Raw genomic sequence first — 25,328 nt, forward strand, 5'->3', positions numbered from 1 at the left:
AATGTCAGTGTTCTGCCATGGCCAGCTAAGAGCCCAGATCACAATCTCATTGAGCATGTCTGGGACCTGTTGGATCGGAGGGTGAGGGCTAGGGCCATTCCCCCCAGGAATGTCAGGGAACTTGCAGGTGCCTTGGTGGAAGAGTGTGGTAACATCTCACAGCAAGAACTGGCAAATCTGGTGCAGTCCATGAGGAGGAGATGGACTGCAGTACTTAATGCAGCTGGTGGCTACACCAGATACTGACTGTTACTTTTGATTTTGACCCCCCCCCCTTTGTTCAGGGACACATTATTCAATTTATGTTAGTCACATGTCTGTGGAACTTGTTCAGTTTATGTCTCAGTTGTTGAATCTTGTTATATTCATACAAATATTTACGTTAAGTTTGCTAACAATAAACCCAGTTGACAGTGAGAGGACGTTTATTTTTTGCTGAGTTTATATACACACATATATACATACTGTGGCGTACAGCAGGTCAGCCACCTGGGGGAGACTTGTCTAGGCCTGGTGACAGACAGAGTATACATCGGGTCGAGGCACTATCTGCTGGACGTGCCAGGTCTCGACGGGCTCTCCGCCCAGGACTAATTGGTGCTGATTGGGGAGTTGGTGAGTAATCAAGGTCTGATTGCTCACCAGCTGTACAAGCCCCATAAAGCTGCCAGAAGGGCAGCACACAGGGGAGGACTCGGGGAAGTAAGGTGACTTTGGTGTAGTTGGAGACGGTGCCCGAGCTAAGACGAGGGAGTTGAGTTTGTGTGCCCCGACAGGATACAGCAAGACCCGGACTCCAGAAGACGGTATCCCGGAGAGGGTCTCATGGGGGAGACCTATCCTTTTCTTTTGATTTATTATTTAATAAACACCCTTGAAACCGAGCTAATCCTACTCTGTCCGTGTCTGATCTGTGTAAATGTCTTGACCAAACTCGCTGGTCTGCCACAATACATACACACATACATACAGTTGAAGTCAGAAGTTTACATACACTTAGGTTGGAGTCATTAAAACGTGTCTTTCAACTACTCCACAAATGTCTTGTTAACAAACTATAGTTTTGGGAAGTCGGTTAGAACATCTACTTTGTGCATGACACAAGTAATTTTTCCAACACTTGTTTACAGACAGATTGTGTCACTTATAATTCACTGTATCACAATTCCAGTGTATAACTTGACCCAAGGTAAACAATTTAAAGACAATGCTACCAAATACTAATTGAGTGTATGTAAACTTCTGACCCACTGGGAATGTGATGAAAGAAATAAAAGCTGAAATAAATCATTCTCTTTACTATTATTCTGACATTTCACATTCTTAAAATAAAGTGGTGATCCTAACTGACCTAAGACAGGGAATTACTACTAGGATTAAGTGTCAGGAATTGTGAAAAACTGAGTTTAAATGTATTTGGCTCAGGTCTATGTAAACTTCCGACTTGAATTGTATATTAATATATTCAAAAGGATGTAACACGGAACCCAAACTGGCTGTGCGCGTTCGCTATCATGCGCTATGGTGCATACATTTATTTTGTCCCCCTACACCAAACCCGATCACGACCCGCAGGTTAAAATATCAAAACAAACTCAGAAACAATGACATTAATTTGGGGACAGGTCGAAAAGCATTAAACATGTATGGCAATTTAGCTAGTTAGCTTGCACTTGCTAGCTAATTTGTCATATTTAGCTAGCTTGCTGTTGCTAGCTAATTTGTCCTGGGATATAAACATTGATTTGTTATTTTACCTGAAATGCTCAAGGTCCTCTGACAATTAATCTACACACAAAACGGCCAACCGAATCGTTTCGAGTCATCTCTCCTCCTTCCAGGCTTTTTCGTCTTTGAACTTGTGGTGATCCATCTACACTTTCATAGTATTACCACGACAACCGGCAAAACAGTTAGTCTTTCAATCACCCACGTGGGTATAACCAATGAGGATTTGGCACGTGGGTACCTGCTTTGATAAACCAATGAGGAGATGGGAGAGGCAGGACTTGCAGCGCGATCTGCGTCAGAAATAGGAATGACTTTTCTATTTTAGCCCTTGGCAACGCAGACGCTCGTTGGCGCGCGCGAGCAGTGTGGGTGCAATAATTGAATAACATGGATTTCTACATTTATTTTGCGACGCTCGCGCAAGTGACGTGTCCGTTCTGGTCAGCATGTAAGCAAGACATGTTTGTAGAAGGATGTGTGACTTTTTAATTTAACTATAGTATCAGAGACTCCAAACTATCAAAAGTTTAATGAATAAAAACAAACCCAGAACATGCATTGAAATTGGGCATAACCTGAAAGTTATGTTTTTTTCAGTTAGTCCTTGATTGAAAAGACGTGCTATGTAAAATATTAACTACGATGATTCTTCAAAGCCTATGGTTTGAAAGAAGAAGAAAAAATATTGTAATAAGTGCTTATAGATAATAACATGCATATGAGCAGAAGCCGTATTTGACAGCTATACAGTTTAATGTAAGATAGCCATATTCCTCATGATGAATTCTCCTCTCCCAAACTCACTGTATAAAACTGTTTATCTTCAACAGGGGTTGGAACCAAAATTATTTTCCAATTGTTCTGAACAGAAACCATATTTTTTTGTTTCATTCCAGTGTTCCAACCAGCATTATAAGGTTCTGAATCAGTTAGAATCCCCGAAAAGTAACGCTTCATATAATTCCCTTTCGTACAATTTTTTTGAACCTGTGAAATCAACATAGTTTTTACATTTAGCTCATTATTTTACCCCACCAATCAGCACGGATAGAGCAGCTTGCTATGGAATGGGTAAGCTACTTGTTGATATGTTTAATTGGTCAGAGATGTTGTGTCTGAGATTTCACAGGTGGGGAGAGAGCAGTGGACATGGAGGGTGCATGGTTAGAAGAGCTAAACCTTATGACATGATGTTAATTGGAGTGTGTTTAGGCTATTACTACAGTAGCATCATAAGTTCACTGAATTACAGAATTACACTACCGGTCTAAAGTTTTAGAACACCTACTCATTCAAGGGTTTTTCTTTATTTTGACTATTTTCTACATTGTAGAATAATAATGAAGGCATCAAAACGATAAAATAACACATATGGAATCATGTAGTAACCAAAAAAGTGTTAAACAAATCAAAATATATTTGAGATTCTTCAAATAGCCACCTTGATGACAGCTTTGCACTCTGTTGAAATTCTCTCAACCAGCTTCACCTGGAATGCTTTTCCAACAGTCTTGAAGGAGTTCCCACATATGCTGAGCACTTGTTGGCTGCTTTTCCTTCCCTCTGCGGTCCGACTCATCCCAAAACATCTCAATTTGGTTGAGGCCAGGGGATTGTGGAGGCCAGGTCATCTGATGCAGCACTCCATCACTCTCCTTCTTGGTAAAATAGCCCTTACACAGCCTGGAGGTGTGTTGGGTCATTGTCTTGTTGAAAAACAAATGATAGTCCCACTAAGCGCAAACCAGATGGGATGGCGTAATGCTGCAGAATGCTGTGATAGCCAAGTTGGTTAAGTGTGCCTTGAATTCTAAATAAATCACAGCCAGTGTTACCAGCAAAGCACCCCCACACCAGAAAACCTCCTCCAGCATGTTTTACGGTGGGGAATATACAATGCGGAAATCATCCGTTCACCCACACCGCGTCTCACAAAGACACGGCAGTTGGAACCAAAAATCTCCAATTTGGACTCCAGACCAAAGGATACATTTCCACCAGTCTAATGTCCTTTGTTCGTGTTTCTTGGCCCAATCATGTATCTTCTTCTTATTGGTGTCCTTTAGTAGTAGTTCTTTCCAGAAATTCGACCATGAAGGCCTGATTCACACGGTCTCCTCTGAACAGTTGATGTTGAGATGTGTCTGTTACTTGAACTCTGTGAAGCATTTATTTGGGCTGCAATATCTGAGGCTGGTAACTCTAATGAACTTGTCCTCTGCAGCAGAGGTAACTCAGGGTCTTCCATTCCTGTGGCGGTCCTCATGAGAGCCAGTTTCATCATAGCGCTTGCTGGTATTTGCGACTGCACTTGAAGAAACTTTAAAAGTTCTTGAAATGTTCCATATTGACTGACCTTCATGTATTGAAGTAATGATTGACTGTCATTTCTCTGCTTATTTCAGCTGTTCTTGCCATAATATGGACTCAGTCTTTTACCAAATAGGGCTATCTTCTGTATACCCCCCCTAACTTGTCACAACACAACTGATTGGCTCAAACGCATTAAGAAGGTGAGAAATTCCACAAATTAACTTTTAAGAAGGCACACCGGTTAATTGAAATGCATTCCAGGTGACTACCTCATGAAGCTGGTTGAGAGAATGCCAAGAGTGTGCAAAGCTGTCATCAAGGCGAAGGGTGGCTATTTGAAGAATCTCAAATATAAAATATACTTAGATTTGTTAAACACTTTTTTGGTTACTATATGATTCAATATGTGTTATTTCATAGTTTTGATGTCTTCACTATTATTCTACAATGTAGAAAATTGTAAAAATATAGAAAAAGCCTTGAATGAGTAGGTGTTCTAAAACTTTTTACCGGTAATGTATATGCTCGACATAAGAAATATTTTTGTAACAAAAAAATATGATTATTTGCCGGTTCTCAAGATTTGAAAATAATGGTTCTGTTCCAGAACACTAGAGATCACTTTTGTTCCTGGTTGTTTCTGTTCCTTGAAAAATGATGTTATTTTCCAATTGTCTGTTCTGACCAGTTCCAACCCGTGATCTACAGTGTACAGTACATATAGTTTTCATAAGAGTACTGTGATAGACTTTGGTCTAAGGCAGCAAGATACATTAAAATTGCATATACAGAACTGTTCATATCTTTATTTTGTATACTGTATCTAAAGATCACAGCTAAACAAACTCTGAATGGGGTGTACATAAAAAATGTTGTTTGTGAAACCTAAAAAAGTAAAACAAGCAACAAATGAATCTACAGTAACAAGCTACTCACTGGAGTTTGGCACCTATGAGCAATTTAAGACAATCGTACAGGGCTCAGCCCCACCAAGTGTTGTGGAGGTCTACCAACAAGTTGGCGGTTCTAGTTGATTACGGGCTTAGCCTGAACACCCTCCTCCTTGCTTCTGTCCATCATGGAGACACTCACAGTGTGTGGCTGGAATGGTGCCAGCACTGTGAGAGTCAGTTTTAAACTCCTCCCATCATTGCTGTACCTCTGCTGGATTATCCTCGCCTGCCACCAACACACACACACACACATTTAAATACATTCAATTTGTATAGCTACATTTTGATTACAGGCTCCACCCCAGACTACAACCGACAAGCTCCTAGTCTTTACCGGTATTCCAAATCACAACCCACAATACTATTGTTTAAAAATGTTATTCAGTAGGCATAGAAAGTAAGAGTTCTGTAGTCCCTCTCTCTTTTGTTTGAAGTTCTGGGAAAAAATAAACCGATTCTATTATATTGTCCCCTGGAAAGCCCTTTTGGTTCTCACTTCTCTTGGCTGGAAATGGATTTGAGCGGTTCTCACCTGCTGCCTGGGCCTGGGCCTCTCCGGGGTCTTCATCAGGGTAACTAAGGTCATCGGGGGGCCAGCGGAGCTCGCCACTCTCCACTTCCCCGCTCTCAGTGGGCTCCACCACGATGGAGGGAAGCCGTTTGGACAGCTGGGGGAACCGTTCGTGGGAGTCTGGAAAGATCTGGAAACACAATCATGTCAGTGTCACCAAAAAAAGAGGGGAAAATCTGGCAACCAGGGTAAGGGTTGGGGTGAATTCCACTGAATTAAAAACTGAATTGCTGGTAACCCCAACCCTGCTTGTAACATGTGACATTGATGGAGTAGTATCAGGTTGACCCTAGATTCTATGGTCAGTTTTCTGATTATGCAACTTTCTTGGCATCCAACAAATGTGTAATTTACCAAGTAGTCTCCAAGGTCTCAAATACATTCCAGAACCAGACAGTATGGATAATCGCAACCACTAGATGATGCTCTGTGAGAGAGGTACTTGTTGTTGCCTCAGAGATGTCTAGTGACTTAAATGGGAAATTAAAGACATAATTATACAGTGCATTTGGAAAGTATTCAGATCCCTTGACTTTTTCCACATTTTGTTGTGACAGGCGAATTCTAAACTAGATTAAATAATTTTTTTCCATCATCAATCTACACACAATACCCCATAATGACAAAGCAAAAATTGTTTTTTAGAAATACAATTTAAAACTGAAATATCACATTTACATAAGTATTCATACCCTTTCTCAGTCTTTGTTGAAGTACCTTTGGCAGCGATTACAGACTCAAGTCTTCTTGGTATGACGGTACAAGCTTGGCACACCTGTATTTGGATAGTTCCTCCCATTCTTCTCTGCGGATGCTCTCAAGCTCTGTCAAGTTGGATGGGGAGCGTTGCTGCACAGCTATTTTTAAATCTCTCCAGAGATGTTCGATCAGGTTCAGGTCCAGGCTCTAGCTGGGCCACTCAAGGACATTCAGAGACTTGTCCCGAAGCCACTTCTCTTGGCTGTGTACGTAAGGTCATTATCCTGTTGGAGGGTGAACCTTCGCCCAGTCTGAGGTCCTGAGTGCTCTGGAGCAGGTATTCATCAAGGATCTCACTGTACTTTGCTCCGTTCATCTTTCCCTCGATCCTGACTAGTCTCCCAGTCCCTGCCGCTGAAAAACATCCCCACAGCATGATGCTGCCACCACCATGCTTCACCGTAGTGATGGTGCCAGCTTTCCTCTAGACGTGACACTTGGCATTCAGGCCAAAGAGTTCAATCTTGGTTTCATCAGACAAGAGAATATTGTTTCTCATGGTCTGAGAGTCCTTTAGGTACCTTTTTGCAAACTCCAAGCTGGCTGTCATGTGCCTTTTACTGAGGAGTGGCTTCCGTCTGGCCACTCTACCATAAAGGCCTGATTGTTGGAGTGCTGCAAAGATGGTTGTATTTCTGGATGATTCTCCCATATCCATAGAGGAACTCTGGAGCTCTGTCAGAGTGGCCATCTGGTTCTGTCAGAGTGACAGCTCTAGGAAGAGTCTTGGTGGTTCCAAACTTTTTCCATTTAAGAATGATGGAGGCCACTGTGTTCTTGGGGACCTTCAATGCTGCAGAAATGTGTTGGTACCCTTCCCCAGATCTGTGCCTCGACACAATCCTGTCTCGGAGCTCTACAGACAATTCCTTCGACCTCATGGCTTGGTTTTTGCTCTGACATGCACTGTCAACAGTGGGACCTTACTTGGACCGGTGTGTGCCTTTCCAAATATTCTTCAATCAATTGAACTTACCACAGGTGGACTCAAATCAAGTTGTAGAAACATCTCAAGGAGGAACAATGGAAACAGGATGCACCTGAGCTCAATTTCGAGTCTCATAGCAAAGGTTCTGAATACTTATGTAAATAAGGAATCTGTTTTTTATTTTTAATACATTTGCTAAGATGTCTAAAAACCTGTTTTCGCTTTGCCATTATCGGGTATTGTGTATAGATTGATGAGATGATATATATTTTTTCATCCATTTTAGAATAAGTCTGTAACGTAACAAAATGTGGAAAAAGTCAAGGGGACTGAATACTTTCCAAATGCACTGTATGTTTTCCAATTCCTCCCTCCCTGATTGTCATTGCCCACTGCTCAAAAATGTAATTTAATGCTTTGAAATGGATGCCGGGGGGAAAGAGGTGCTTTGCATTCGCCACATGCTGCAAGTGTGACTTCTCTGGCAAAAGCCCAGGCCTCTGAAGAGCTCAAGCCGATAAGAGGATGTGTGACTCACTTTGTGTGGCGTGCGATTACTTCCATTACACCACTGCACTAGAGCAGGAAGAGGGGGCTCAGTGAAGGACACCTGCATCTGCAATGGGGCAAGCCAGTTGGCTGAGAAAGGAACTGCTTGCTGCTGGATTGGCTGCCATCTCTTACTTGAGAGCTTGCGTCGGCTTTACTCAAGGCCCCTATTGATTACGAGCCAAATCCATGAAGTCCCCACATGCATATGTTCGTCAAAGTAATGACACACTTTTCCTTTAGATTTTAGTCACAAGAGAGCAGTGAGTTCTTTGGGGGGACATGAATTCTTTGGGTCTTGACTGTAAAAGGTTAGCAGATATCAGATTTTTTGGGGGGGAGGATGAGAGGGGGATGAAAGGGTGTGATTGAGGTGCAGTCAGAAATTGCCTTGACGTCAGCTCAGAGCGGTGGAAGGACATTTACACCTGTCATGGGTCTACAGAGAAGGAGAGAGGAGAAGAGAGAGATCTGAGAGCATGCCATGAAGAATTCAATTCTATGGGGTTACTACGTGGGTAACTATGTTGTGCTGTTACGCGGAGCGGAGCAGGTGAACCCAAGAGCAGACTCAGACGAGGAGACTGGGATAAGGTAATCAAGGTATTTATTGAAAAACGGGGAATATGGGGTGCAGGCCAAGGAAAGCTAGGGCGGATTGCAGGGAGCCAGGTGCTGAGGCTGGAGTGAGGGGAGTTGGGGCTGGGTAAACTGGTCCGGAGAGGCATCCAAGAAAGCAGTAGAGTGGAGGGGGGGGGTCCAGGACAGGGTAGCAGGACTGACGAGACGTGGGACTGGAGACAGGGACCAGAGTCAGAGCGGACAGAAAAACAGGCACAACACGAAAACAGGATCTATGCAGGAACAAATGGCTAAAAATGCAGACTGAGCAGAGGTTACAATCTGGCAGCGTGGAAGTGGCAGGGCTGAGTATTTGTAGAGGTCTTGATTATGGAACAGGTTGCAGCTGGTGGGGATCTGCTCTGCCTCCAGCACACCTGTCTCCGCCCACACACACACACACACACACACACACACACACACACACACACACACACACACACACTGGGGGAACGGCAGGTTAGAGAGACACAGGATGAGCAGTAGTCGGCATGGCAGGCGCTGTAGTGTCTTCTTGTGAGTTTGTGTTGTTTGTGGAACTGTGGGTGTGTTCCTTTTGTTTGTTTTAGTGTTGTCTGTGAGTGTGTCTGTGTGAATTAGTCCCACCTGAAAGGATATACCCTCTTCTCCTGAGGCGCCTCCAATGTTGAAGTCTCCCACCGTCGAATCACAGGTGTTCATCACTTCTGTCATCCTGTCAGCAAGCCTCGCCTTCAGCCAAGCCAAAAGATAAGAAGGACATGTTCTCACTACACTAACAAAGCTGTAAAGTATTGCATCGTTCCAAACCAAACATCCCTAGAACTAGTCCCTTGTTCACTATCCCTCATAGACTAACGAGGGCTGAATTGGTTTGGGAAATAGGGGGGAAAAGTCTATCTAATACCATACTCCTGATTCCTATTCAATTACATTTTTATCTGTGAGTCACTTGGGACCTAGCCTGGTCCCAGATCTGTTTGTGCTGTCTTGCCAACTTATCATAAGAGTTGGCCAGACAACACAAACAGATCTGGGACCAGGCTAGTAACGACCTACAGGCAAGTAATGAATGATTGGTTTGGAATTGGGTGTATCTCTGACAGTCATTAAGTACTCTTGTGCCAATGATTGCTACACGGCCTGATTCCGCTCATGCGCATGCGCCTACCAAATGCTCTGATCAGTATTATGAAATAAGTCCCAAATGGAAGGGAAACAGATCATTTGTAATCTGTAGCCCCGTGAAATCAGCCAAAACAAGCAGAAATACTTCATGCATGCACACACTCCTACTGAATATGCATTCACCAGTATTGTGAATAGGCTTCTTGATTTACCCAATTTATCAATAGGGTAAATTAAGTCAAATTGATAATATGAACGTTTCATTGATTAATGAATGCATTGATATTGAACTCAAAAGTTCAGTCCACCATTCTGTGACTTTGACTAATTCTCCACCTTTTTTGCTGTTGTGTCATTTTGGTATCGAGTATTGTGATACGAAACATGGTATCGGTATCAAAGTCAAAATTCTGGTATCGTGTGTGTGCATACGAAATGCAGGTTTACTAATGTCTGTGTGTGTGTGTGTATGTGTTTGGTAGGATGACTAATCTACTGATTTTCTCTGCCAAGCAACCCTTTCATTTCAATGTGTGCATGGTCTTCCCCTGGCTGTTGCCACGGAGACATGGTGGGCAGTCAATAATCAACATGCCTTTTATGAAAATAAGTGTCATACTCCAGAGGGGAAGTGGGTATTGATAGGGTAAGGATGTGTTTATTGCATTGGCCCAGTCCTGAAAACAGAGAATAACCTTAGGGAGTGAGCTGTGACCAAAGTGGGTTGGATTGGAGGGTTGGAAGGCATCTATGGGGGAAAGTTCAAAAACCGAGACATCTTTCATGGAAACGAGTGCCATACTCAAGAGGGTATAAATGGCGAGTAGGTGGATGGACAGTGGGTGGGCAGTGTGTGTGTGCGTGCGTGCAGTATAACCTAAGGGAGCCAGTTGTGACATAAGTGTTTTGAGACTGGAGCAGAGCCCAAAACAGTGACAGATCGTAAGATCGACATGCCTTGCATCAATCAGGCCCAGAAACAAATGCATAACTCATCACACATTCCATAGTGTTCATCAAGATAACAGTCAGTTGCTGGCTTAACATTCCAAATCAGTCAACACCCAGATCTCTGCCAAAAATCTAAACTAAGCCAATAGTGATGACTAAATATCAACCATATGTCAATCAAGCTCTCATTCGGAAGAGACTTAGCAAATGTCCTGACTCACTATGGTGACAAAAGAGTCAATTGCCCTTCATGCTATCATGTCCATACTCACCCTGGTCTCTAATTGGCCCATGTCCATTCTTATCCCGGCATCTAATTGGCCCATCGCCATACTTATCCTCGCTTCTAATTGGCTCATTTTATATATGCACATCTTTCATTGAGACATGCAGTGCCTCCATGATAGAAGACAATGACATAAAATGAGAACAACTAGCAGTTTGTTTTCTCCCAGTAATGTGGGCTGGCAATGGCGCTTACTATGCACACATACTTTTGTGATTAGAGTAATACACTGACACTCCAACACACACACACACACACACACACACACACGCACGCACGCACGCACGCACGCACGCACGCACGCACGCATGCATGCATGCATGCATGCATATTGACGCCATACACTCACGGAGACACACACACTCTTCACATACACTGCTGCTACTCTGTTTATTATCTATCCTGATCGGGGTATGTGAGCAGTGTTGAGTGGTTGGAAATCCCACTCATCCCTCAGAGCGGTTTTTGCTCAAAATTCTTTCCCCTGCTTTGCAAAAAAATGTAAATAAATAAATAAAATCGCTCAGCGCTCACAAGATAAAAACTGCTGCTCCAAATTCGCTCCCTTCATTTTTTGTTTAAAAAGATCATTTAACAACCATCTCATCTGCTTTTGTGACTAACTTTTGTACCATTTTGTTTTGAACTAGGCTATCTTAAGAAGCTTCAACAATACAACAACGTGTGTGTGTGTGTGTGTGTGTGTGTGTGTGCATGACTCAGCCACACACACTCGCAACAAATTTTCACAAATTATCCTTGATTGATTTTCCAATCCTTTTCCCCAGACAGCGACAGGTTAAACGTCTCCAGAGTGAGGGAGCCATTGACACAGTTCATTTCTCCTTTACTCCAACAATACACAAGGGAAAGTAAGGTGGAGGAGGGAGAAAAATATATATTGAGTGAGGCTAGTTTCACCTGCTCTGAGCAATATGGAAAACCATATTCAAATCTATGGAAATGTCACACATAGCACTACAAACTAGAGGTGTCATTAACAAATGCTGATCAGGACTAAGGGCTTCACCTGGAACATGAGAGAGTCAAAATTGACACTCACCTGATTTATCAAATGCACATATTATGCACAGTTTGCACCTGTTATTGTTTCTTATGGTAATAAAACAGATGAGGTAGTACAAAACCACATAGGCCAAAAGATTATGGAAATATTGTATTGCCTTCTGCTCATTACACTTCTGAAATTCTTTTCATATGAATTCATTTTACAAATCCTTTCAATCTAAGAAACAGATGCTTCAATACTTGTGTGCATGTCCATAAGATTTTCTTTAATTACATTTTTATTTAACCTTTATTTAACCAGGTAGGCCAGTTGAAAACAAGTTCTCATTTACAACTGCGACCTGGCTAAGATAAAGCAAAGCAGTGCGACAAAAAAAACAACACAGAGTTACACATAAACAAACGTACAGTCAATAGCACAATAGAAAAATCTATGTACAGTGTGTGCAAATGTAGAATATTAGGGAGGTAAGGCAATAAATAGGCCAAAGAGCCAAAATAATTACAATTTAGCATTAACACTGGAGTGATAGATGTGCAGATGATGGTGTGCAAAAAAGCAAAAAAAAACATATGGGGATGAGGTAGTTGGGTGTGCTATTTACAGATTGGCTGTGTACAGGTACAGTGATCGGTAAGATGCTCTGACAGCTGATGCTTAAAGTTAGTGAGGGAGATATAAGTCTCCAGCTTCAGTGATTTTTGCAATTCATTCCAGTCATTGGCAGCAGAGAACTGGAAGGAAAGGCGGCCAAAGGGGGTGTTGGCTTTGGGGATGACCAGTGAAATATACCTGCTGGAGCGCGTGCTACGGGTGGGTGTTGCTATGGTAACCAGTGAGCTGAGATAAGGCGGGGCTTTACCTAGCAAAGACTTATAGATGACCTGGAGCCAGTGGGTTTGGCGACGAATATGTAGCGAGGGCCAGCAAACGAGAGCATACAGGTCGCAGTGGTGGGTAGTATATGGGGCTTGGTGACAAAACGGATGGCACTGTGATAGACTACATCCAGTTTGCTGAGTAGAGTGTTGGAGGCTATTTTGTAAATTACATTGCCAAAGTCAAGGATCGGTAGGATAGTCAGATTTACGAGGGTATGTTTGGCAGCATGAGTGAAGGAGGCTTTGTTCCAAAATTGGAAGCCGATTTAATTTTGGATTGGAGATGCTTAATGTGAGTCTGCAATGAGAGTTTACAGTCTATCCACACACCTAGGTATTTGTAGTTGTCCACATATTCTAAGTCAGAACCGTCCAGAGTAGTGATGCTAGTCGGGCGGGCGGGTGCGGGCAGCAATCGGTTGAAGAGCATGCATTTAGTTTTACTAGCATTTAAAAGCAGTTGGAGACCATGGAAAGAGTGTTGTATGGCATTGAAGCTCGTTTGGAGGTTTGTTAACACAGTGTCCAAAGAAGGGCCAGAGGTATACAGAATGGTGTCATCTGCGTAGAGGTGGATCAGATAATCACCAGCAGCAAGAGCGACATCATTGATGTATACAGAGAAAAGAGTCGGCCTGAGAATTGAACCCTGTGGCACCCCCATTGAGACTGCCAGAGGTCCAGAGAACAGGCCCGCCAATTTGACACACTGAACTCTGTCTGAGAAGTAGTTGGTGAACCAGGCGAGGCAGTCATTTGAGAAACCAAGGCTATTGAGTCTGCCGATAAGAATGTGGTGATTGACAGAGTTGAAAGCCTTGGCCAGGTCGATGAATATGACTGTCTTTTATCGATGGCGGTTATGATATCGTTTAGGACCTTGAGCGTGGGTGAGGTGCACCCATGACCAGCTCGGAAACCAGATTGCATAGTGGAGATGGTACGGTGGGATTCGAAATGGTTGGTGATCTGTTTGTTAACTTGGCTTTCGAAGGTTTTAGAAAGGCAGGGCAGGATGGATATAGGTCAATAACAGTTTGGGTCTGGAGTGTCTCCCCCTTTGAAGAGGGGGATGACCGCAGCAGCTTTCCAATCTTTGGGGATCTCAGAAGATACAAAAGAGAGGTTGAACAGGCTAGTAAAAGGTGTTGCATCAATTTTGGCGGAAAAGTTTCGAAAGAGAGCGTCCAGATTGTCTAGTCCGGATTGTCTAGCCCAGCTGATTTGTAGGGATCCAGATTTTGCAGCTCTTTCAGAACATCAGCTGGGAGGCGGTGCTCTTAATCTTTTTGACTTTAGTGTCCCAAAACCTTTTGGAATTAGTACTACAGGATGCAAATTTCTGTTTGAAAAAGCTAGATTTAGCTTTCCTAACTGACTGTGTATATTGGTTCCCGACTTCCCTGAAAAGTTGCATATCACGGGGGCTAATCGATGCTAATGCAGAACGCCACAGGATGTTTTTGTGCTGGTCAGGGGCAGTCAAGTCTGGGGTGAACCAAGGGCTATAGAGTGTCCTTTCTTAGTTCTACATTTTTTGAATGGGGCATGCTTATTTAAGATGGTGAGGATATCACTTTTAAAGAACAACCAAGCATCCTCTACTGATGGGATGAGGTCAATATCCTTCCAGAATACCCGGGCCAGGTCGATTAGAAAGGCCTGCTTGCTGAAGTGTTTTAGGGAGCATTTGACAGTGATGAGGGGTGGTCGTTTGACCGCGGGCCCATAACGGACGCAGGCAACGAGGCAGTGATCGCTGAGATCCTGGTTGAAGACAGCAGAGGTGTATTTAGAGGGCAAGTTGGTCAGGATGATATCTAAGAGGGTGCCCATGGTTATGGATTTATGGTTGTAATAATAATTATTTGTGTGAGATTGAGGGCATCTATTTTAGATTGTAGGACGGCCAGGGTGTTAACCTGTTTGGGATAGGGGGCAGCATTTTCACGTTCGGATGAAAAGCGTGCCCAGAGTAAACTGCCTTCTACTCAGTCCCAGAAGCTAAGATATTAGTAGATTTGGATAGAAAACACTCTGAAGTTTCTAAAACTGTTTGAATGATATCTGTGAGTATAACAGAACTCATATGGCAGGCAAAAACCTGAGAAAAATCCAACCAGGAAGTGGGAATTCTGAGGTTTGTAGTTTTTCAAGTCATTGCCTTTCGAATATACAGTGTCTATGGGGTCATATTGCACTTCCTACGGCTTCCACTAGATGTCAACAGTCTTTAGAACCTTGTTTCAGGCTTCTACTATGAAGGGGAAGAGAATAAGAGCTGTTTGACTAATTTTATGGCATTCTGCCAGACCCCTAAGTCTCGTGCGCGGCCGTGAGCGCGAGCTGCGTTCCTTTTCATTCTAAAGACAAAGGAATTGTCCGGTTGAAACATTATTGAAGATTTATGATAAAAACATCCTAAAGATTGATTCTATACATCGTTTGACATGTTTTTAAGAACTGTAATAGAACTTTTTTGACTTTTCGTCTGGACTTGCCTTGTGGATTTCGATTGGTGAACTAAACGTGCTAACAAAAAGGAGGTATTTGGAAATAAAGATGAACTTTATCGAACAAAACAAACATTTATTGTGGAACTGGGAGTGCATTCTGATGAAGATCATCAAAGGTAAGTAAATATTTATAACGCTATTTCTCACTTTTACTGACTCCACAACATGGCGTATTTGTATGGCTTGTTTTTGTGGCTTAGCGCTGTACTCAGATTATTGCATGGTGTGCTTTTTCCGTAAAACCCTTTTGAAATCTGACACAGCAGTTGCATTAAGGAGAAGTATATGTTTAATTCTATGTGTAACACTTGTATCTTTTATCAAAGTTTATGATGAGTATTTCTGTAAATTGATTTGATGTGGCTCTCTGCAAATTCGCCGGATGTTTTCGAAGCACAACATTACTGAACATAACGCGCCAATGTAAACTGAGATTTTTGGATATAAATATGAACTATATCGAACAAAACATACATGTATTGTGTAACATGAAGTCCTATGAGTGCCATCTGATGAAGATCATCAAAGGTTAGTGATTCATTTTATCTCCATTTCTGCTTTTTGTGACTCCTCTCTTTGACTGGAAAATGGCTGTATGTTTTTCTGTGACTAGGCGCTGACCTAACATAATTGGAGGTTGTGCTTTCGCTGTAAAGCCTTTTTGAAATCGCACACAATGGCTAGATTAACAAGAAGTTAAGCTTTAATTTGGTGTATTGCACTTGTGAATGTATGAAAGTTAAATATTTCAAAAAAATATTTTTGAATTTCGCGCTCTGCCATTTCAGCGAATGTAGCGGAACCCCTAGCCTTATTAAGCATATCCCAGTTTAGGTCACCTGACAGTATGAACTCTGAAGATAGACGGGGGTCAATCAATTCCCATATGGTGTCCAGGGCACACTCGGGGCCTGAGGGGGGTCTATAACAAGCAGCAACGGTAAGAGACTTGTTTCTGGAAAGGTGGATTTTTAAAAGATCTTGCCTGAAGGGTGCATGCGAGTCCCAATTTGTTAAACGTGGCATTCAAATCCATGCAAATGATTGAAGTCTTTTCATTTAACATCAGTCAGAAATAACACGCTCAAGCTTGTAAACCGACAGAAGGTTAAGGCATGGCAAGGTATATTACACAATCAGGAAAAACTATGGCCCAAAGAATCACATAAAATCACATATTTTGCCAGCTTGGTTGTGCAAATTGAAACCAACCACGTTCTAAACAAAGTACATTGTAGGCCTACATCTGAATGTGCCATACGTGTGTTTTATGTATTTAGTAATTTAGGGTAATCTGCATATGACATCAAAATGACATAATTTCTTCATATTTATAAATCACAGATTGATCAACTACAGCTACTACAACTACAATTGATCAATTGTTTCAACTACAGCCTTTTTTGTAGCTTACAATATAATATCAATAAATTATACTATTTTCATCTGTGTTCTACATGCATTTTTTAAAATCTAAAATAAAATAATTTTAGACTGCATATATGGCTTTATTTATATAGGAAAGCTATCTTGATAATGCCATGGAATGGACAGTTGGACATACTCCTTTTATCCAAGCAGTAAACACTTAAAAGGGCAATCACCTCAAACTTGTGATTCTGCTTCTGAGGATGTTGCTGAAAACACGCATAAGGAGAAGAAACTGAGCAACGCTTACCTTTATCAAACGTTAATGTTCTGGTATGGTCTTGATTTATCCGCAGATGGTGTAGGCTACTCCGATATAGAGTGGAGCTGTCGTGGCCTTTCGCCGAGGTCGTACTGGAGTTACAACAATAGTTTGATTGTTTCTCTGTGAGTTCGTGGCTCTGTGCATACACTGAAGTTTCCGATTCCACTTCCCAACAGGAAAAAACAGCTTTAGTTCACTGGAGAACTGGAGTGTCAGTGAGCTTTGGAAGTGTGTGCGCACGCGATTTGTATATCTCACTCTGTGCATGGTACAGTACCAGTCAAATGTGGACACACCTACTCATTCAAAGGTTTTTCTTTATTTTAAAAAATGTCTACATTGTAGGATAGTAGTGAAGACATCAAAACTATGAAATAACACATACGGAATCATGTAGTAACCAAACAAGTGTTAAAGAAATGTGATATTTGAGATTCTTCAAAGTAGCCACCCTTTGCCTTGCTGACAGCTTTGCACATTCTTGGCATTGACTGTATTTGTGTGTGTCTCTCTCTCTCTCTGTTGTGAGAGGATAAGAGAGAGGGAGATTGAGAGAGGAGGATAGAAAGATAACATATCCTAAGAATGTGAAGACAATGATTCTCACTTTTTACCAAATTTAGGCTACTTGGCCACAGACCCAAAGTGCGTTATATAGCCTTGCCTCCTATGCTCCCTATACAAGTGGGGTTCCACTAATGCAATGAAAGTGTATATTTCATTGATTTAAAAAGGACCTTTTGGTTCATGTATATGTACAATTGTGTAATTTGCATAAATAATGAAACAATTTAATTTCTCCCTATATTCAAAGCCACACTAATGTCATTCTGACTCAGGCTAACATGCTGACCAGACCGCTCGTTCACGTGCACCATCGCACGCATGTGGATTTTGTCCACCCACACCAGATGCGATCAGGACTCGCAGGTTGAAATTTCAAAACAAATTCTGAACCAACTATATTAATTTAGGAACAGGTGGAAAAGCATTAAACATTTATGGCAAGTTAGCTAGCTAGCTTGCTGTTGCTAGCTAATTTGTCCTGGGATATAAACATTGGGTTGTTATTTTACCTGTATTGCACAAGGTCCTCCACTCCGACAATGAATCCACACATAAAAGGGTAAACCGAGTTTGTTTCTAGTAATCTCTCCTCCTTCCGGCTTTTCTTGTTCTTTGGACTTTATATGGGGGTTGGCAAACAACTGGACTGGACTGTGGATATCAGTTCATCTTTCAATCGCTGATGTGGGTATATGCTCATAAAAAACAATGAGAAGATGGGAGAGGCTGGACTTGCAGCGCGTCATGCGTCAAAACTAGAACCAAGTTATTTTTTAGCGCCTGGCTATGCAGACGCTCGTTGACGCGGACCAGCAGTGTGGGTGCAATGATTGAATATCATGTATGTGTACATTTATTTTGCAACACCTGCGCACGCAACACAAGCGGTGTGGTCAGAATGTAATATGCAGGAAGCTGTTTTGTAGGTAATGCCAGGCATACTCTACACCCAGGAGTTCCCAAACTTATTTGGCCCATGACCAGATTTCGATATCGGAAAATTCTTGCGACCCCCAACCATGTTAAAAAAATATGTAATTAACCGCCCATGTTAACTTTTTTTTATTTGGGGCTTTGGCAGTCAATTGAAAAACATTCTAACAGTATTTAGATTCCTGAGTGGCGCAGTGGTCTAAGGCACTGCATCTCAGTGTCTGAGGCATCACCCTGGTTCAAATCCAGGCTGTATCACAACTGGCCGTGATTGGGAGTCCCATAGGGCTGCGCACAATTGGCCCAGTGTTGTCTGGGTTTGGCCGTCATTGTAAATAAGAATTTGTTCTTAATGTTACATTTCAAATATATATTTCTGATTTGTCTTTTCAACTCGCCAGCACATTCTTTTAATGTGGTGCTGTGACAGTCAATTGCAAATGAGTCTGATATAATGTCTCTTATCTCACCACCACTAATGAGATGGGTGTGCTTGATGCATGTCACATTAGAGCTTCTCAAAGTCAAGGAGCGTGGTCAACAGTGTGCACATCATCTCTGCTGTCAAATGCAACCTAGATCGATATTTGGTTTTAATGCAGATGAGAGCACTAACTCCAGCTTCACACAGATTTGAGCTGGCGAAGGGTAGCCTTGTGTTGAATGATGCTTTTAAGACAACTGGGAACTCTGAAAAATATGAGGTCAAATCATGACATCAATGATCTTTAGGTCGGAAAGTTGTAACTCTAGAAAGAGGCTAGAGTTCCCAAGTTGGAATTACCAGTTAGATGCCCGTTCAAAATGATTTTTTCCAGTCTGAGCTCATTTGTTTTCAGAGTTCCCAGTTATCTTGAACGCACTGAAGTTGTAAGTCGGAGATTTCAGAGTTCCCAGTTCCCAGTTGTTTTGAACACGGCATTAATTCTCAGAGGGAGACGGCAGGGTATTCCCTTTGAGTCAGGAACCAAAACTCCTCCGTAGTGACCAGTGAATGCGTTGTCTGCAGCATTCGGTCACATGACAGCCCGATCCGCTGTTCAATTTCACTTACCGGCATGCCAACTGAGCCAGGATCATCGTCAAATGGATTGGGAAGTAGATCCAAAGGTGCTGTTCCAAGCATTGGAGATGAGCATTCATCACTTGTCATGGTGCAGCCGAACGACAGCTAGTGTCCGTCCTCCTCTGGGTACATAAACAACAATACAAAACCTAGGAGGCTTGTGGTTCTCACTCCCTTCCATAGACTGCACAGTAATTATGACAACCTCCAGAGGACGTCCTCCAACCTATCAGAGCTCTTGCAGCCTGAACTGACATGTTGCCCACCCAATCAAAGGATCAGAGAATGAATGCGAGGTCAGTACAGGTGCATCAAAGCAGGGACCGAGAGACTGAAAAACAGCTTCTATCTCAAGGCCATCAGACTGTTAAACAGCCACCACTAACATTGAGTGGCTGCTGCCAACATACTGACTCAACTCCAGCTCACTTTAATAATGGAAATGTATCAAAAATGTATCACTAGCCACTTTAAACAATGCCACTTAATATAATGTATATGTATATACTGTACTCTATATAATCTACTGCATCTTGTCATCTTTATGTAATACATGTATCACTAGCCACTTTAAACTATGCACTTTTATGTTTACATACCCTACATTACTCATCTCATATGTATATACTGTACTCGATACCATCTACTGCATCTTGCCTATGCCGTTCTGTTCCATCACTCATTCATATATCTTTATGTACATATTCTTTATCCCTTTACACTTGTGTGTATAAGGTAGTAGTTGTGGAATTGTTAGGTTAGATTACTCGTTGGTTATTACTGCATTGTCGGAACTAGAAGCACAAGCATTTCGCTACACTCGCATTAACATCTGCTAACCATGTGTATGTGACAAATACAATTTGATTTGATTTGATTTGAATGTAGTACTGAAAGCATAAACTACAGCTAGCTAGCACTGCAGTGCATAAAATGTGTTGAGTAGTTGACTCAAAGAGAAAGACAATAGTTGAACAGTTTTGAGCAAATGTTTTTTATCAAAAATGAAGGAGAAGCAAGAGGGAGAGAGAGAGAGTGCTATCTATATTTCATATATATTTTTCCTTTCACTTTCACTTACTTAGATAGCGAATGCAGCCACCAAGTTTAGCATACTCAAACACCCGGCTCAAACAGAGGGATACTATCTTACCAAGCCTGCTCGGGCTATCCAACACTGGAAATCTTCCAAGTCAAGGTAAGCTTTTTGTTTTATAAATGTATTGCCATCCGGGCCCGCCCGTGGTACTGCTAAACTGCTTCCTAACTGTACACTGTACTGCATGATTGTAGCAGGTTTACTAACGCGTTAGTTCCAATAGCTATGTTGTTGACTTGAGGTTAGCTAATATGGTGACAATGATGTAGGCTGTGTGTAGAGATTAGAGCTTTATAATATGAAGGTTCGGCTTGGATTTTTTTTTTTGCCTGGTCACAGACAGCTGATGTGTTGTGTACTGAAGTCCACACGTGAAGGGAAAAGGTGAGAGGAGGAGAGTGCGTAGATGTGAGAAGGAATTATACAACGATCAGGCTGCTATGAAAGTGAACTGTGTTTGTGTGTGATCAGGGGTATATTTATTCTGCCGATTCTGTTGAAAAACGTTTCTTAAACGGAAGCAAATGGACCAGAACGGGGATAAACATACCTGAATTTGTCCAATAGAAACTATTGTTTGCAACTGTTGGACTAATGATTACACCCTAGATGTCATGGTTCCACCTGTCACCAGAGGGCGGCAGAGACAGTCCTAGAGACATTAACGACACTCAGGTGTGTCCTATTTACTCGTTATGATTTTCTGTTGTCCTTTGCAGAAGCTTGAAATGTTTACCGTGTGTGGTTGTTTTGTGAGTGAGGTTGAGCCCCTGTGTTTTGTTTTAGTATTTCAAGTGTAATGTGATCCTGCGACTACCGTTTTGTCAGTAAAGTATTATGTTTATCCTTAACCACTGATTCCTCGTCTGGTCTCTTCTCTGCACCTGGGTCCAACTTCACCACGTCACAGTAAGCTTCTGCCTCAACATGGACCCAGCAGAGATCACCCAGATCCAGAATGCTATAACCCACCAAGGAGCACTGCTGGGGAAGCAGCAAGAACAACTCTCCCAAATATCAGAGACCTTCCGGGCACTTAACGATTACCTCCAACCACGACCCAACCTCAACCCAGGAGGAACCAATGCCCAAGTCTCATCACCCAGTGCTACAGGCGCCACCGTAGTTCCTCCAGGGAACCCAAGATCCCAGCCCCCAAGCGGTATGATGGCCACCCGGGAGGATGTAAGAGGTTCCTCACACAATACTCTCTGGTGTTCGAGCTACAGTCCTCCCCGTTCCACGCCGATCGGGCCAAGATCGCCTACATCATCTCTCTACTCTGGGGCAAGGCCCTGACGTGGGCAATGGTGATGTGGGAACAGCAGCCACCATCCTGCAGCTCCATTTTAGCCTTCACTGCCAAGCTGCAATGAATCTTCAACCACCCAGTCGGTGGACGAGAAGCGGCAAGCCGACTGTTCAACTGTTCAGACCAGTTGCTGACTTCGCCATTGAGTTCCTCACCCTCGCCAGCCGAGAGTGGGTTGAATACTGAGGCACTGGTTACGGATTTACACCAGGGTCTGTCTAACTCCATCAAGGATGAACTGGGCGCTCGGAAACTGGGAGATGACCTTCTGCTCCCTGTTGGGTGCGTCGCTGAGTCTCTCCTCGGGGTTCCACCCACAGTAGAATGGTCAAACGGAGCGGGCCAACCAGGAGCTGGAGAAGTTCCTCTGCTGTTTCGTCTCCACCCAGGCCAGCAACGGGAGCAAGTTCCTTGTCTGGGCAGAGTATGGTCACAATACACTGCCAAACTTGAATGACTGTCGCCGTTCAAGTGTCAGTTCGGGTTCACCCCCCACCCCCGTATCTTGAACAAGAGGCTGAAGAAGGAGTGCCATCAGCTGAGGCATTCATTCGACGATGTCGCCGCACCTGGATCAGAGCGCGATCCTCCTTGCTCCGCTCCTCTGCCTGACACCAACACCAGGCATACCGGCACCGAAGGTCTCTTCGGTTCCTCCGACTGGGTCAACAGGTGTGGCTTTCCACCCATGATCTCCCCTTAAAGGTGGACTGGAGCTCACCCACCCTCTTCATGGAAGTAATCGCTACCAAGAAAGCCACCTTCATAGAGAGGTGTTTCAGGGAGGCGGACTCCAACGGTTCAAAAGGCGGCTTTGCCAAAGCTGCCAAGACCACATCCAGATCCCAGCTCGCCATTGAGCGGGTCTTAGCTGGACGCAGGCGAAGAACGCCCTTCATAAACCTGGAGACCATGGGATGGCGCCCCAATGGCCTGTCCATCCACCCCTCATGGCAGGCAGATATAGTGGCCAAATACCCTCTGTGTTGAGGCTGCCAAGCCCTCATCCAAGTGAGACTGCAGGTATTGGAGGACAAACTGCACCCGCATGAGTTGGGCACAACCTCAATACCAGTTCACCAAGAGCAGAACAACCGCCAGCGCAACTGTTATGCCACCGTTGTAGCCGGTGCTCTTGCACTCTGCATGGTGTTCATTACGCCCTCCTGTAGTCCTAACATGGACCATTGGTGCCGTTCAGCGGCCAAGCCCACAGACTGAGGCAGTGCGGTCTCGGATGCTACAGAGTTACCCCGGCCTGAGACAGCAGGTGCAGTTGCCAAGGTGTCCCAGACAACAGGGACAGGAGAAGGCTGAACCAGGGTTGTCTGGGCCAGTATGGGGCCACCAGCAGCAAACGATGCTCTGCCATCCTGGTCCTGTCCAGCACAGCCTGGATCAAGGGAAAAGGAGGAATGCATAAAGCTCCAGCCCTGTCCAATCTTAAGCCAGAACAAGCCCAGAGGCCCTGGTGGATCCGACATGGAGTACCACAGGGGCAGGCAGTGTGCATTATCCAGGGAGGCAAACAGGTCCACCTGCGCCCTCCTGAACTTGTCCCACAGGTGCTAACCACCTGGGGAAGTAGGTTCCAGTCCCAAGGTGGCGGGCCCTTCCTTGAGAGCATATCCGCTGCCACATTCAGGATGCCAGGTACGTGCACTGCGCGTAGAGACGCTAGACAGCCCTGAGCCCAGAGTAGGAGCTCCCGTGCCATAAGATGGAGGCAGTGGGACCTCAGTCCACCCTGATGGTTGATGTAAGCCACCACTGTGGTGTTGTCCGTTCTCAACAGGGCATGTCTTCCCTTCAGATGTGGAAGGAAAGACCACAGGGCCAGCAGTACAGCTCAGAGCTCTACTGTATTGATGTGCCTGCCGCTCCAAGGGGGTAGCCAACAGCCGCTAGCCGACCTGCCCTTGGTCACACCCCCCCAGACGATCTGAGAGGCGTCTGTGCTGACCAGCTCCCGGCGGCACATCCTCAGCATCTCCACCCCACCTAAGAGAAGGAGAGACAGCACCACCTCAACAAGGTCGAGGCACTGTGAGGTCACCCACAGCTGGTGGTGACGGTGGCGCTTTGGGTGTAGCCAGGAACCACCATTGAAGAGGCTGGAGATGAACAGGCGTTGGCATGTCATGGCAGATAACACCGGCCCATGCCAAAAGTGGTCGAGGCAAAATAAGATCGCCTAAACCCTTCTGGTGGGAAGGCGTGCTCTCATGAGGACTGAGTCCAGTTCCATGCCAATGAAGGCCACCCTCTGGGTGGGCATCAGATGACTCTTTTTGTCATTTACAGTAATGCCCAGCCCACCGATGGGTCAGGAGCATGTCTCTGTCTGACAGGACCTGGGTACTGGTCAGGACACAAATCAGCCAATCGTCCAGGTAATTGAGGGTCAACAATCCTCGGGACGTGAGAGGTGCCAGGATAGCGTCCATGCACTTTGTGAAAGTGTGGGGTGCCAAGGAGATGCCGAAGGGAAGAACCATGAATTCGTAAGCCTTCCCTTCAAAAGCGAATCGGAGATACTGCCAAGGAACTGGGTGAACAGGAACATGGAAGTATGCATCCCTCAGGTCCAGCGTCACAAACCACTGGTCCCTGAACACGGCCTGCAACACGCGGGCTGGGGACAGCATGTGAAACCTCAGTACCTTCAAGTACCCATTGAGGTTGTGGAGGTCCAGAATCAGTCAAAACCCTCCATCTCTTTTTGAGACCACAAAATAAGTGGAGTAGAACCCACCTAGCTGCTCTGATGTCTCAATCCTTCAGATGGAACCCTTGTCCAGGAGTGAGGAGATCTCCAGCTGTAGGGTTTTCCTCTTCAGGGGGTCGGCCACCGTGGTGACACGAAGGACCCTGAAGGATGGGGACCGGCACCGGAATTGGAGTCAGTACCCCTCGAGCATTGTGGACAACACCCAGGGGGACTCCACACCCTCCTCCCACTTTGCTCTTTGAGACCGGGAGAAGCGGCCGGGGAAGGGTGTGTCAGGGGTCCTGACGGGTCCCTATGGTGGTGACGGTTGACAGGTTGTTGCTCCACCGCACGCTGTGCCCCTCTCCACTGTCGTTCCTCAACACAAGGCAATTTGGCAGGAGAGGGACCCCACCGTTGTTCAGGTGCAGGACCCGGGTCCTGAGGAGGCGGCATGAACCGTCTCAGGTTATCCCAGTCCCTACGAACCTTATCGGTCTACTCCATAATGTCATCAACCCCTGGGCCAAACGTCAGCCCTGGGGTGATGGGGAGAGTTGCATATGTGCTCTGGCGAGCAGACGGGATTGGGCCAGCCAGAGCCAGGGGGTAACCACCTGCACCATGGCCCATCCATTGGTGTGGGCCACATCTCTCTGGAGCAGGGAAAGCAGGTGAGACATCGCTTCCCGGAGGAGCTCCTCAGTGCCTTCCCGGGGCAACAGAGTCTGCAGGTAGGCCTGTAGCAGCAT

At 44.3% G+C, this 25,328-nt stretch overlaps 1 protein-coding gene and 1 pseudogene across 2 annotated transcripts; both read right to left on the bottom strand.

The window, feature by feature from the left end:
• Positions 1-4,572: 4,572 nt before the first annotated feature.
• Positions 4,573-18,068, bottom strand: LOC120019536 (protein LBH-like). 2 transcript variants are annotated; one of them, XM_038962835.1, is made up of 4 exons: positions 17,966-18,068; positions 9,032-9,136; positions 5,530-5,698; positions 4,573-5,223 (listed from the first exon to the last, which is right to left on the bottom strand). In XM_038962835.1, exons 2-4 carry the CDS (start codon positions 9,116-9,118, stop codon positions 5,192-5,194), a joined length of 288 nt encoding a protein of 95 aa, XP_038818763.1. In that variant the 5' UTR covers positions 9,119-9,136; positions 17,966-18,068; the 3' UTR covers positions 4,573-5,191. The 2 variants fall into 2 exon arrangements, with proteins under 2 accessions (XP_038818763.1, XP_038818762.1); XM_038962834.1 differs by lacking the exon at positions 17,966-18,068 and adding an exon at positions 16,875-17,024.
• A 4,972-nt stretch (positions 18,069-23,040) lies between these two features.
• LOC120019246 lies at positions 23,041-24,364 on the bottom strand (annotated as a pseudogene).
• Positions 24,365-25,328: the final 964 nt, after the last annotated feature.

This window comes from Salvelinus namaycush, chromosome 24 (assembly GCF_016432855.1).
Source record: "Salvelinus namaycush isolate Seneca chromosome 24, SaNama_1.0, whole genome shotgun sequence".
Classification (NCBI taxonomy): domain Eukaryota; kingdom Metazoa; phylum Chordata; class Actinopteri; order Salmoniformes; family Salmonidae; genus Salvelinus; species Salvelinus namaycush.

What these genes read in the sequence shown, in the direction of transcription:
- LOC120019536 (XM_038962835.1), bottom strand. Translation starts at nt 9,118, where the DNA reads ATGACAGAAGTGATGAACACCTGTGATTCGACGGTGGGAGACTTCAAC. An exon ending in AAGAGGGTATATCCTTTCAG is followed by an intron (nt 5,699 to 9,031) that starts GTGGGACTAATT and finishes TTGTGTTTCCAG; the next exon opens with ATCTTTCCAGACTCCCACGA. An exon ending in GGCCCAGGCCCAGGCAGCAG is followed by an intron (nt 5,224 to 5,529) that starts GTGAGAACCGCT and finishes TGTTGGTGGCAG; the next exon opens with GCGAGGATAATCCAGCAGAG.